The sequence below is a fragment of the Chelonia mydas genome, chromosome 9, assembly GCF_015237465.2.
Source record: "Chelonia mydas isolate rCheMyd1 chromosome 9, rCheMyd1.pri.v2, whole genome shotgun sequence".
NCBI lineage: Eukaryota > Metazoa > Chordata > Testudines > Cheloniidae > Chelonia > Chelonia mydas.
Genome location: NC_057855.1, coordinates 146,085 through 160,153, shown reverse-complemented (window position 1 = coordinate 160,153; position 14,069 = coordinate 146,085). Strand labels below are relative to the sequence as shown.

At 48.7% G+C, this 14,069-nt stretch overlaps 1 protein-coding gene across 1 annotated transcript in view; it reads left to right on the top strand.

Annotated features, from left to right (window-relative positions):
* The first annotated feature begins 755 nt into the window (after positions 1-755).
* The window catches only part of MELTF (melanotransferrin), an 84,434-nt gene continuing 71,120 nt past the window's right edge, over positions 756-14,069 (top strand). Inside the window, exon 1 of the mRNA XM_007066608.4 lies at positions 756-1,024. Within this exon, the coding sequence (XP_007066670.1) occupies positions 979-1,024 (46 nt within the window). The 5' untranslated portion in view covers positions 756-978. The remainder of the gene's footprint in view (positions 1,025-14,069) is intronic.

Below are 14,069 nucleotides of genomic sequence, written 5' to 3'. Positions count from 1 at the left end.
CATAGCCCAGTGGTTAGAGTGGCCTACTAAGGGATAGTAGGTCCCTGTTCAAATACCTGCTCCCTTTCAGCTAGAGGGGGGACTTAAACTGGGGGGTCTCCCAGGTGAGTACCCTAACCACTGGGGTAAAACTTATGAGGGAGGCCATTCTCCTTCTGAGCCCCTGCCCCAGCTGTTTTGTGTGCGCACTCATATAGGGCCTAATCCAGTAGTCAAGCTCTGCACATACATATCCGATCAGACCCCATAGATGCGATAGAGGAATGGCAATCTTCTGGTTTGTGCATCACAATGGGGCTTAGACATCTGGATGCCTAGATGGGAGCAGCAGTGCACATGCACAGAAGCAAAAACTTAGGCATCAAGGGAGCTTAAGTAGCTAGAGCTTTTGGCCGCAGCTTAGTGGGGTTTTTGTGAATCCCAGTGGGACCTGCTTCTGGGATTTAGGCACCTGAAGTGGCAGGTAGGCATAAGTTATTTTGTGAATCAAGCCCACTATGCCTGTGATAAGTGACAGGTATGTTGAGTGAAAGGCATAACTGCATCAATGTGCACTTCCTGATCTCTATGTGGAAAAAGCTTGATAGCACCCGCTCAAAACAAAACAAAAAAATTCCTGAACACTTTATTTCACAATCTCACTCTACACCCATGATCGACATGTTATTACCCATTTGACCCAGCAGGTGGTGCTTAAGCAATGACAGGTCATAATTTGTTTCAGTGTCCCAGGAATTTTGCATTTGTAGTTTGCATTTCCTTTTCAAGACTGAAGTTAATGAAAACGGATGCAGTTTTTTCCCTCTCCCTTTAGAATGTGCTGGAGTAACAAAGAGTAATTGTTATGCAGTGTGAGGGACTTGATTTCCAACAGGGAGTGGTCTGAAGAGGAGCAGACTGACCAGAATAAACTATAAAAGCATTGATCGCTGGAATTCTGAAGGCTGGAGACGGAGCAGAGAACACGCAGCTCTCATCATGAACTTCCAGGGCATATTTTATCGTCTCTGTTTCTTTCACACTGGTAAGTGCCAGGTAACCTCGAGGGAAGAGTTCACTGGGCCACTTGGTACCTCTGGGGTTGACTAGTCTGTGAGATGATACAGCACAAAGAGAATTAAAATAATTTCAAAATCACTTTATTTCTGAAGGAGGGAGGGATATGGTGGGAAAACAGGCAGCTGAGTTATGTGCCTTGGATTCCCTCTGTACTTCTCATTGCTACTCAGTGAGTGCAGAAGGGTTAAAAAGCTGCTCGTGGGGAAGAGCAGGAAACATGAGGTGTTGTGTCATGTAAGTGTGTAGAGTGGAATGAATGGATTGTTAAAAAACTGGCTAAAATAGACCCATATTAGTGGAGGGACCGCAAAGACAATCGGAAACCCAACGAGTGAACAACTGATACGTACCCACGGAAATCTCTGCCAGGTGGAATATGTGCATTCAGCATGGTTCTGCAGGTGTTGGAGAATGGACTGAAATGTGTCAGGTGGCTGGGATTAGAGTTGGCTTTTGGGAAGAGACAGCAGTTCTCAGGTGGGACTGACAAAGATGGAAAGGGCCAAAAATGGATTCCATGGTAGCTTGGCCGGGTGGAATACTGGCTTGGTCAGAATGGACTATGTCTTAACCTTTATTGCGCTATGCTAATAAATGCCAGTTGACTAATAAATTCTACTCTGTTTTAAAAAGGCTACCTGGTGTCTGCCAATACTTGCTGAGATGTATTGTTCCCTGAAGAGTGAAAAGAGTCTTGGTCAGAGACTATCTCAGTTGGACTTGCTGGGCAGAGCTCATGGGTGTGAAGCAGGAGTGCTGGCACCGAGAGGCTCAGTTGCAGAGGTGTTGCAAACCCCTTGACCTACACTTAAGAACAAGTGGGACCCCCTTGGGAATCTGGCACACTTTTCCTCCAAAGGTCTGTTTAAAAGCTGGGGCATAGCATAGATTCTGTGGATCCATGATACCCTAATATCCCCAACCTTTTCTGTTATGTACCAGGCTTTGTGTTGCCTTTTCTTCACCCCTGAGGTGATTGCATTTTTTATTATTATTTTTGTCATTGTAGTACCTAGGAGCCCCAGTTGTGGACCAGGGCCACATTGTGCTAGGTGCTGTACAAACACAGGAAAAAAAATACAGTCCCTGCTCCAGAGAGCTTACAATCTAAGTATAAAACAAGAAACAGCAACAGATGGCTACAAACAGGAGGTAGAGTACAAAGAGACAATATTGTCTAAATAGACAGGACAGATACAGGGTGCAGGAAGGGGTAGAACACACAAACAGAGTGAACATGAGGTAGTGGCAAATGCCATGTTACATCCACAATTTTGTTTTCTTTTTTGAAGGAGTGTGTGGGTTTACTTAGGAGGGGATCAGCTGAAGGGGAGCGTGATGGGAGGGGGAAAATGTGGAGTGAATTTGTGGTAAAGAGATTGGAGGGGAGGGGAGGGGAGAGGGAGAGGTAGGGTTGGAGCAAACATCCAATGAGCACAGGGCAGAGAGAGAGAGAAATCTCAACAGTTTTGCCTGGAATGTTCAGGGGCCCAAAGGTGCATTGACTGTTCTTATGCCTACTGGATGGCTATCTCTCCAATCTTTGAAATCTTTCAGAAAGAAAGATGCTCTGTTTATGTGTAAAATAATCTTGTTTTAGTCCTCTTTGAGATGGCTCCTGTTGAAAGTCCCACAGAATATCAATGGCCCCAAACATTCTCCTGACACGTGTAAGTTGCTGTATATTACACCACTACTGCACAAACCTAGTATTGTTTTGTTGCTAAAGGAGTTAATCGACTGTTTACCTGTCTGTCTAACATAGGGCCCAGGAATGTATTTCAAATGGAAGTTACTAGCCCCCACCACCTCATAGTTAGTGTACTTCGTGGAAGACCAGAAAACTGAGTAAACTTGGGTTCAGAGACTAGCTTGCTGTTTTAATGCATGCTTGGCCAGCTGTAGCAGAGGACTCAAACCACAAGTCATCTCTATGTTTCTAGCCCCACCTCAAATAGGTTAACTCCCACTGGCAGACTAAAAGGCATCCTCTGTTACAAGTAGGCACCTGGCCAGATGCTGGGAGAAAAGCTGCAGTTTGGCAAGAGAGAAACTTCAGTTAAGCCCCTGTAAACAGAGTGAGGAAGAAAGAGGTGGATTCATGCTATCTCATTATTTCACTAGGAGCATGGTGAAGCACTGGAATGCGTTACCTAGGGAGGTGGTGGAATCTCCTTCCTTAGAGATTTTTAAGGCCTGGCTTGACAAAGCCCTGGCTGGCATGATTTAGTGGGTGCTGGTCCTGCTTTGAGCAGGGGGTTGGACTAGATGACCTCCTGAGGTCTCTTCCAACCCTGATATTCGATGATTCTATGATTACACATGCTAGAAGAATGTGGAGCTAGGCAGGGGCCTTTTATCTTTCATCTCACAAATTAATGTAAGAGGTAATCATACACCTTGCCCAATGCACCCTTATCTTCACAGACCCTTGTATCAGACACAGGGATTGGATATGTGACTGGAGTACTGTCATGGACGGATATAAGCTGTTCAGGAAGGACAGGCAGGGCAGAAAAGGTGGGGGAGTTGCACTGTATGTAAGGGAGCAGTATGACTGCTCAGAGCTCCAGTATGAAACTGCAGAAAAACCTGAGTGTCTCTGGATTAAGTTTAGAAGTGTGAGCACCAAGGGTGATGTCGTGGTGGGAGTCTGCTATAGACCACCGGACCAGGGGGATGAGGTGGATGAGGCTTTCTTCTGGCAACTCGCAGAAGCTACTAGATCGCAGGCCCTGGTTCTCATGGGAGACTTCAATCACCCTGGTATCTGCTGGGAGAGCAATACAGCAGTGCACAGACAATCCAGGAAGTTTTTGGAAAGGGTAGGGGACAATTTCCTGGTGCAAGTGCTGGAGGAACCAACTAGGGGCAGAGCTCTTCTTGACCTGCTGCTCACAAACCGGGAAGAATTAGTAGGGGAAGCAAAAGTGGATGGGAACCTGGGAGGCAGTGACCATGAGATGGTCGAGTTCAGGATTCTGACACAAGGAGGAAAGGAAAGCAGCGAAATACGGACCCTGGACTTCAGAAAAGCAGACTTTGACTCCCGCAGGGAACTGATGGGCAAGATCCCCTGGGAGAATAACATGAGGGGGAAAGGAGTACAGGAGAGCTGGCTGTATTTTAAAGAATCCTTATTGAGGTTACAGGGACAAACCATCCCGATGTGTAGAAAGAATAGTAAATATGGCAGGCGGCCAGCTTGGCTTCACAGTGAAATCCTTGCTGATCTTAAACACAAAAAAGACGCTTACAAGAAGTGGAAGATTGGCCAAATGACCAGGGATGAGTATAAAAATATTGCTCGGGCATGCAGGAGTGAAATAAGGAAGGCCAAATCACACCTGGAGTTGCAGCTAGCAAGAGATGTTAAGAGTAACAAGAAGGGTTTCTTCAGGTATGTTGGCAACTACAAGAAAGTCAAGGAAAGTGTGGGCCCCTTACTGAATGAGGGAGGCAAACCTAGTGACAGAGGATGTGGAAAAAGCTAATGTACTCAATGCTTTTTTTGCCTCTGTCTTCACGAACAAGGTCAGCTCCCAGACTACTGCACTGGGCATCACAGCATGGGGAGGAGATGACCAGCCCTCTGCGGAGAAAGAAGTGGTTCGGGACTATTTAGAAAAGCTGGACGAGCACAAGTCCATGGGGCCGGATGCGTTGCATCCGAGAGTGCTAAAGGAGTTGGCGGATGTGATTGCAGAGCCATTGGCCATTATCTTTGAAAACTCATGGTGATCCGGGGAAGTCCCAGACAACTGGAAAAAGGCTAATGTAGTGCCAATCTTTAAAAAAGGGAAGAAGGAGGATTCTGGGAACCACAGGCCAGTCAGCCTCACCTCAGTCCCTGGAAAAATCATGGAGCAGGGCCTCAAGGAATCAATTCTGAAGCACTTAGAGGAGAGGAAAGTGATCAGGAACAGTCAGCATGGATTCATCAAGGGCAAGTCATGCCTGACTAATCTAATTGCCTTCTATGACGGGATAACTGGTTCTATGGATGAAGGGAAAGCAGTGGACGTGGTGTTCCTTGACTTTAGCAAAGCTTTTGTTATGGTCTCCCACTGTATTCCAGCCAGCAAGTTAAAGAAGTATGGGCTGGATGAATGCACTATAAGGTGGGTAGAAAATTGGCTAGGTTGTCGGGCTCAACGGGTAGTGATCAATGGCTCCATGTCTAGTTGGCAGCCGGTATCAAGCAGAGTGCCCCAAGCGTCGGTCCTGGGGCCGGATTTGTTCAATATCTTCATTAATGATCTGGAGGATGGTGTGGATTGCACCCTCAGCAAGTCTGCAGATGACACTAAACTGGGAGGAGTGGTAGATACGCTGGAGGGTAGGGATAGGATACAGAGGGACCTAGACAAATTGGAGGATTGGGCCAAAAGAAATCTGACGAGGTTCAACAGGGACAAGTGCAGAGTCCTGCACTTAGGACGGAAGAATCCAATGCACCGCTACAGACTAGGGACCGAATGGCTAGGCAGCAGTTCTGCAGAAAAAGACCTAGGGGTTACAGTGGACGAGAAGCTGGATATGAGTCAACAGTGTGCCCTTGTAGCCAAGAAGGCCAATGGCATTTTGGGATGTATAAGTACGGGCATTGCCAGCAGATCAAGGGACGTGATCATTCCCCTCTATTCGACATTGGTGATGCCTCATCTGGAGTACTGTGTCCAGTTTTGAGCCCCACACTACAAGAAGGATGTGGAAAAATTGGAGAGAGTCCAGTGGAGGGCAACAAAAATGATTAGGGGACTGGAACACATGACTTACGAGGAGAGACTGAGGGAACTGGGATTGTTTAGTCTACAGAAGAGAAGAATGAGGGGAGATTTGATAGCTGCTTTCAACTACCTGAAAGGGGGTTCCAAAGAGAATGGATCTAGACTATTCTCAGTGGTAGAAGAGGACAGGACAAGGAGTAATGGTCTCAAGTTGCAGTGGGGGAGGTTTAGGTTGGATATTAGGAAAACCTTTTTCACTAGGAGGGTGGTGAAACACTGGAATGCGTTACCTAGGGAGGTGGTAGAATCTCCTTCCTCAGAAGTTTTTAAGCATAAGGAGTCCTTTTTCCTGGGTCTAAGAAGTCCTTCTAGAAGGAAAATTATTATTGTGAACTTGTAAATGGAATAATAAAGAAGACAATATGTATCCCTGAGCATCCATGAACTGCCTGATCACCTAACATAAACCAAACTGTCCCACTACAGGATGCCTTATCTTTTCTACTAAGTCTTCTGTTCATTTCCTCTGAAGCACCTGGCATTGGCCACGGTCAGAAAACAGGCTACTGGTCTAGATGGACCATTGGTCTGACCCAGTATGGCCATTCTTATGTTCTTAGGGTCTCAGACCTCCTATAGCTTAGGGGCCTAGTGAGAAGCTTGCTTCTCTCTTCAATAATGCATGTTGGTCTGAAAATTGGTTGAGAAATGTCGAGTTTCTGGGTCTTTTTTTCTAGTGACTTAGTAAAATCACTGGTTTCAGAGTAACAGCCTTTTTAGTCTTTATTCACAAAAAGGAGTACTTGTGGCACCTTAGAGACTAACCAATTTATTTTAGCATAAGTTTTTGTGAGCTACAGCTCACTTCATCAGATGCATAAAGTGGAAAATACAGTGAGGATGTTTTTATACACACAGACCATGAGGAAAAAAAAAAAGCAAGGATGTTATTATACACACAGACCATGAAAAAATGGGTGTTTATCACTACAAAAGGTTTTCTCTCCCCCCACCCCACTCTCCTGCTGGTACTAGCTTATCTAAAGTGATCACTCTCCTTACAGTGTGTATGATAATCAAGGTGGGCCATTTCCAGCACAAATCCAGGGTTTAACAAGAACGTCTGAGGAACAGTGGGGGGGGGGGGGGGGGGAATAAACAAGGGGAAATAGGTTACTTTTTATAATGATTCAACCACTCCCAATCTCTATTCAAGCCTAAGTTAATTGTATCCTGTGGCGGTTCAATGATGAGACAGAACACAGATTTATTCAAGCAAGCAAGCTGGTCAGCTGAAATGGGCTGCTGCCTGTCAGCTTTCCACCTTCTCCTTTATTATATTTCTCCCCCCTGCACATTACCTACTTTCACCGCAAAGGAATGCATGACATTGATTAATATTCTTGTTTTTCAGCTTCTATCTACTACAATCCTAATTCTCAGGCCTTAAGGCCAAGCCAAGGAAGCTTCCCACGATTACTGTCCTTTAATCAAATTCCCACCTTTAATCAAGTTCCCAGGGTTCATATCTGGTCCTCGTCCTTGGACGGAGCAATGTGTTGCTCCTCACAACGGTCAGGGTGTGCCCTGACTGTTTGCAGGTGGATGGACCAAACATGGGCCCTTCATCTCCCCCTTTTTGTTTAATTATACTCGGCCCTCTCATGGGAGCCGTCAATTTGCTTTTGCGAGCAATTTAACTCCCAAACAGACAAGGACATAACTCGGGGAGCTTGCCAGGGCGTATCTCTACAAAGCCTTAGCAAAGAGGGAATACATTGTACACAGCAGCAGCAAAAAATAAGCCCAATGATTATAAACACAGCATAACCAAAAAGTTGTCGCAGCCAGCCTAGAGATGGCTTGTACTAGTGCAGTTAACCACACGCACACAGGTGACATTGTTGGCCCCGGCCGGGTACGGTGTGTGGAGGGATATAGCCGTGCGAGGCAAGGTATAGTGGGCCGGGCCCCAATTAGCCATGCCAGAGTACTGGGAAGAGAGATTCGCGTAAGCAGCGAGCATCGTCTCATTCCCTATCTCCTCAGGGTGATGACATACTGGAATAAGGCATGTACCTAACAATTCTCCGGCTTCTACAGAATTAGACAAACAAAAGTGGGTAACATTTGCTATTGAAGCCAATCTTTCCCATATGTTATATGTCATTCGGGCCCGTAACGGGGGAAGCGCTTCCGAGCCAACCCCCACAGGAAACAGCAGGCACAAAAAGCATACAATCAGTACAGAATTAGCAGTGATTTGGGCGAGAATCGCCACAAACAAAGTCTCAGGAGTCTCTGGCTGTTGGTTTGCTGCCAATCTTCGTTGAGCCGCCGCGACCAATGCTTTTACTGCTCCCCATGTCACGGGCTGGCTTGGGGCGCTACGCCTCTTCCGTTTCCGTCCCGCCGTTGTTGACCCGGGAGGCACCGCGTTCTCCTCCAAGGTCAGCTGAAACTCCGGTATGGGGTTCGGCAGCCCCTGGCGCCATGCCATGCTGTTTCAGTGCCGGTCGCACACACCGGGCTGGAACCCACAACGGTCCTGCAGGGAGAGACACCGCAGCATATCCCCGACCCCAAGTGATTAGAGGTACTGGGCCCAGCCACTGCGGATCAGGCAGCTGACGGTAAAAGACACGCGGTCTTTCCAGTACCTCAGATTTGTGAAAATGCCGATCCGCGGGGGTCTGCTGATCTGCGTTCAGCGTTAAATTGTTTAAAGTAAACAAAAGGATATGCATTTGTTGTTGAATGTCTCCTAAGGTTCGGAGACGCAGCTCCCCTTGTTTTAATTGTTTATCAAGCAAGGTTTTGAGCGTGCGATTGGCACGTTCAACAATGGCTTGGCCCGTGGAATTATAAGGGATCCCGTGCTTAAGACGGACGTCCCATCGGGCACAAAAGGTGGAGAGGGCTGTGGAGCAGTAGGCTGGGGCGTTATCTGTTTTAATCTGGCTTGGGCGACCCATAACAGAAAAACAGGCTAGCAAATGGTGAATCACTTTGGCAGTGGCTTCCCCACGCTGTGGGGTTGCCCAGAGAAATCCTGAATAAGTGTCAACAGAAACATGTAAAAAGGAATAGGGGCGGAATTGTGGCACGTGAGTGACATCCATTTGCCACAGCTGATTCGCTGCGGTACCTCTGGGGTTAACGGCATAAGAAAAGGTAGGAGCAGCAGCGGCACAGTGGGGGCAGGAACGAACAATGGAACGTGCATGATCAGTAGGAATGTGAAACTGCCGGGCCAAAACTGAGGCAGACTGATGAAAAAAGGCATGGCTTTCAATGGGGTCAGAAAAAAGGGAATTTACCTGACCACGTAGCGCGCGATCGGCGCGCGCATTGCCCTCAGTGAGTGACCCAGGCAAAGGGGTATGACTGCGAATATGAGCAACAAAATAAGGAAAATTACGAGTGGAGATAAGATATTGCAAAGACAAAAATAGGCGAAGGAGGTCCGCATCGACCTGAGGGGTAATGAGGGCAAGGGGTAAATGATCAATCACTTGATAAACATAATGGGTATCCACAATTAAATTAAAGGGACAATCAGCAAAAAGTTGAAAGGCCAAAATAACAGCAGCCAGTTCCGAGCGCTGCGCGGAACGCTGAGGCAGTGTAAAACGAGAATGCCAGCGAGGGGGGTCACCGGATTGATAGGTGACAACACCTCGATGTGGAGAGCCATCAGTAAAAAGAGTAACAGCAAAAACAATGGGTTGAGAGTGGCTAAGACGATGAACAATTAGAGGCACCTTTTGGGTAATTACCAACCGAGGATCTTTTGGGGGGTTATAAGAAATTTCTCCCACATAATCACAAAGAGCAACCTGCCAAGCCAAAGAGGTGTGGCACAAGGAATCAAATTCACTACGGGACAAGGGGAACACAATATCAACTAAATCAGTGCCAGTGAGTTGCACTGCACGGTGGCGGGCTTTACGAACAAGATCAGACAGGGCATCTAGATAGGGGTAAATATTCCGAGGAGGAGTGGAGGAGAGGTACAGCCACTCTATGATAGAGACGGCTGTATTCGTACGGGGTACAAACAGAGCCGCAGTGGGCGTATGAGGGGTGGCAAGAAGAATCAACCGTAGGGGACGGACCTCAGGGGGTCTGTCCACAAACTGCTGACTCAATGCTGCATTAATTTGTCGAATGCAGGCAATGTGCTCTTCAGTGATGGCAATAACTGCACCCGGTGCTCGGGCTCCACGTAGGAGGTCGAACAACGGCTGCAGCATTGAGGTGGGGAGACGAAAATAGGGCCGAATCCAATTTAAATGACCCAAAATCTGTTGTAATTTAACAAGGGTTAGGGGTTGAGGTAGAGTTAGTGCCGGACGAACCGGAGCAGCATAGGTTTGTAAAACCTTATGGCCGAGGTAGTGGTAGGGATAAGAGCGTTGGATTTTTTCTGGTGCCACCAACAGGCCATTTTGGCCGAGAATTTGAGACAAAGATTCAATCTGTTGTTCCGTGACCTGGGGACCACTAAGCAAAATGTCATCCATATAATGGTAGACCTTTAGCGTAGGGTACCGGGCACGAAAAGGGGTGAGGGCCCGATCCACAAAAAGCTGACACAAGGTTGGACTATTTTGCATTCCCTGGGGTAAGACCTTCCACTGATACCTTTGAGAGGGTTGCTGATTATTATATTGTGGCACCGTAAACGCGAATTTTTCGCGATCTTGCGGGCAAAGGGGGATGGTGAAAAAACAATCTTTTAAATCTAACACACAGAGCTGATCGGTTTGAGGAATTAAATTTGGATTTGGTAAGCCAAACTGCAAGGGGCCCATAGGTTGGATGCGTTTATTTATTTCCCTTAAATCATGTAACAGCCGCCAAGCACCAGATTTTTTCTTAATAACGAACACCGGGGTGTTCCAGGGACTAGTAGAGCTCTCCAAGCGCTGTGCCTGCAAATGCTGCTGCACAAGCGAATGAAGCGCTTTCAGTTTTTCTAGAGGGAGGGGCCACTGATCAATCCAGACGGGCTCTAAGGATTGCCATACCAAGGGTAATGCAGAGGGCAATGTGGGTGAGGGAGGGCTAGGAGCCATCAGATATTAATATCGAGGGTGGTGTCCAACTTTGTAAGTAAATCACGGCCCCAAATATTGAGGTGGACAGGGAGCACAAAAGGGCGGATAGTAGCAAGGGCACGGCCTCCCGGTTTAGAGACCGTGACCCAAGACAAACTCTGTCGCCCGGGTTTACTACCCCCGATCCCCCACAACTCTTTAGAAGGAACCGTAGGCCAACTAACCGGCCACTCCGGATCGCGAATCACCGTAACGTCAGCTCCAGTGTCCACCAGCCCTGTGAAGGGAACATCATTTAAGAGAAGTGTTAACTGAGGTTTCGAGGGGCGGACTGACATTGTCAGAGCAACAAGTGGAGAGGACGTGCTGTGAGACGGCGAGTGAGACAACGTTGATCCAAAGCCGCCTCCGCCCCGAGCTCGATCCTCGGCAGCTGGCACCTGATAGGGGACTAAAATCAATTGTGCAATTGACCGTCCACGCGGGAGCGACTGTGGAAGATGAGTCCACACCTGAACCTTAATAATGCCAGTGTAGTCGGCATCAATGACCCCGGGGATGACAAAAAAGCCCTGTGTCCCAGCATGAGAGCGAGGGAGAACGAGACCCACAAAGCCGGCAGGGAGAGGTCCCGTCACCTGGGTAGGTATGGCGCAGACCTCCCCTGGCAGCCGAAAATCAGTGTCCTCCTGCATGATCAAATCAAGCCCTGCACTTCCAGCAGTCGCCGCCCTCATAGAGTCTATGGATTTTAAGGCAGAGGAACGGTTGTCTGAGTGGGAAACACCCCCGTTTGGCCCTGGGTTCGGGGGGAACCCGTTGCGCGGTTTCCCGACCCGCTACGACACTGATTAGCCCAGTGATAGCCCTTCCCACACTTGGGGCACTTCTTTGAGGGTCGAGCGGGTGCCTTAGATGAGCGGCACTCCCGCTGAAAGTGACCCTCCTTACCACAGCGGTAACAACGCTTCCCTGCCCTCCCGGTTTTTCTCAGGGCGGCAGCCAGAACTCCAGCCTTATGGGCTTGTGTGCCGATGTTCTGGCACGCCCGTAGCATGTCTGAGAGCTCTAAAATGCCAGAGACTTGCGCCGTCTGGAGAGCACGGCGGCAATCCTCATTCGCATTCTCAACCGCCAATTTTAACAGGATCTCCTGAGCGGCCACAGCATTATCCACCTGTCGGAGGATAGCCTCCTGCAATCTGTTGGTAAAATCCAGAAAGGACTCTGATGCACCCTGACGGATACTGACAAAGCTTTTTGTAGGCTTGCCTGAATCCGGGACCCTCCGGAAAGCATGCTGGGCGCAGGTGGAAATGATAGGGAAGAAGACCTGAGGGAGTTGGGTCTGCTGCTCAACGGTAGCAAACTGTCCCTCCCCTGCCAATTGCTCATAAATAACATTAACACCTGCTGCTCTATGAATCTGGGCCTGACGGTCCGCCTCCTGCCGATACTCACTAACCCAAATAACATACTGACTGGGTGACAACATCATGCGCAACAGCGCCTTCCAATCTTCAGGGATCAAGGAGTACCCACTACCTAGCCCTTCAATGAGACCACGCACAAACGTGCTAGTCAGACCGAACTCGCGAATCGCCTTCTTTACCTCTCTAACCACCGAGTAAGGCAATGAAACCCAGGTTCCCACCGGGTTGCCCTGGTCGTCATTCTGCCAGGTCACCGGACAAACTGAGACCAGCTCAGCCAGCTCCTCTGCTGTAAGATCTGAGCGAGTCTTCGCTGCGTGAACCATTTGTTGCACCAGCGAAAGCCTCTGAGCAGATGCAGACGACCCCGTGGGGGGCCCCGAAGCATGGGGTCCTAGGGGGGGAGGGTAATCACACACCGGCTCCGGCGGGGAAGGTAAGGGAGGCGGTGGTAAAAAAGGCACTGGGGGCGAAGCAGGGAGAGGGATGGCTGCAGGAGCCGACGGCGGTGGCGGAATTGGCAGTCCCTCTATTGGCGCGAGAGAAGGTTCTTCCGAGGCGACACACTGTGTTGCATCGGTAGGAGGGGGGGTGACTGCAGGAGCCGACGGGCGTGGCGAGATCACCAGCCTCGCGACGAAGGGCCTGTCCGAGGCGACACGCTGTATCGCATCGCGGCAGAGGTGCCAGGCATGTAGAGCCTGCACGGGCGCCCGAGGCTCTTCATGCAATGTCTGGCCCAACCGCTCCCAGTCCGCTAGCTTAAGGGTTCCGGCTTCAGGGTACCACGGGCACTGGGCACTCACCTCCTGTAACAGGAGAGTGAGTTCTCGAGTGGGGCAGACATGCTGAGCCTTACGCAGCAAATACTGTAGCTCAGTGCGATGTTGCACTTGTAAAGCAGAGAGGGAGCTTCCCATACTTACCACAATGAAAAATACTCACCGGGATCCACGAAGTGGATGAGTGACGCGTCTGAAACCCTTGCCGGGCGAGGTGAGTGCTGAGGGCCCCACGTTTGGGCGCCAGTTGTGGCGGTTCAATGATGAGACAGAACACAGATTTATTCAAGCAAGCAAGCTGGTCAGCTGAAATGGGCTGCTGCCTGTCAGCTTTCCACCTTCTCCTTTATTATATTTCTCCCCCCTGCACATTACCTACTTTCACCGCAAAGGAATGCATGACATTGATTAATATTCTTGTTTTTCAGCTTCTATCTACTACAATCCTAATTCTCAGGCCTTAAGGCCAAGCCAAGGAAGCTTCCCACGATTACTGTCCTTTAATCAAATTCCCACCTTTAATCAAGTTCCCAGGGTTCATATCTGGTCCTCGTCCTTGGACGGAGCAATGTGTTGCTCCTCACAACGGTCAGGGTGTGCCCTGACTGTTTGCAGGTGGATGGACCAAACATGGGCCCTTCAGTATCCAATTTGCAAATTAATTCCAATTCAGCAGTCTCTCATTGAAGTCTGTTTCTGAAGTTTTTCTGTTGTAATATCGCAACTTTCATGTCTGTAATCGCGTGACCAGAGAGATTGAAGTGTTCTCCGACTGGTTTATGAATGTTATAATTCTTGACATCTGATTTGTATCCATTTATTCTTTTACGTAGAGACTGTCCAGTTTGACCAATGTACATGGCAGAGGGGCATTGCTGGCACATGATGGCATATATCATATTGGTAGATGTGCAAGTGAACGAGCCTCTGACAGTGTGGCTGATGTTTTTAGGCCCTGTGATGGTGTCCCCTGAATAGCTATGTGGGCACAGTTGGCAACGG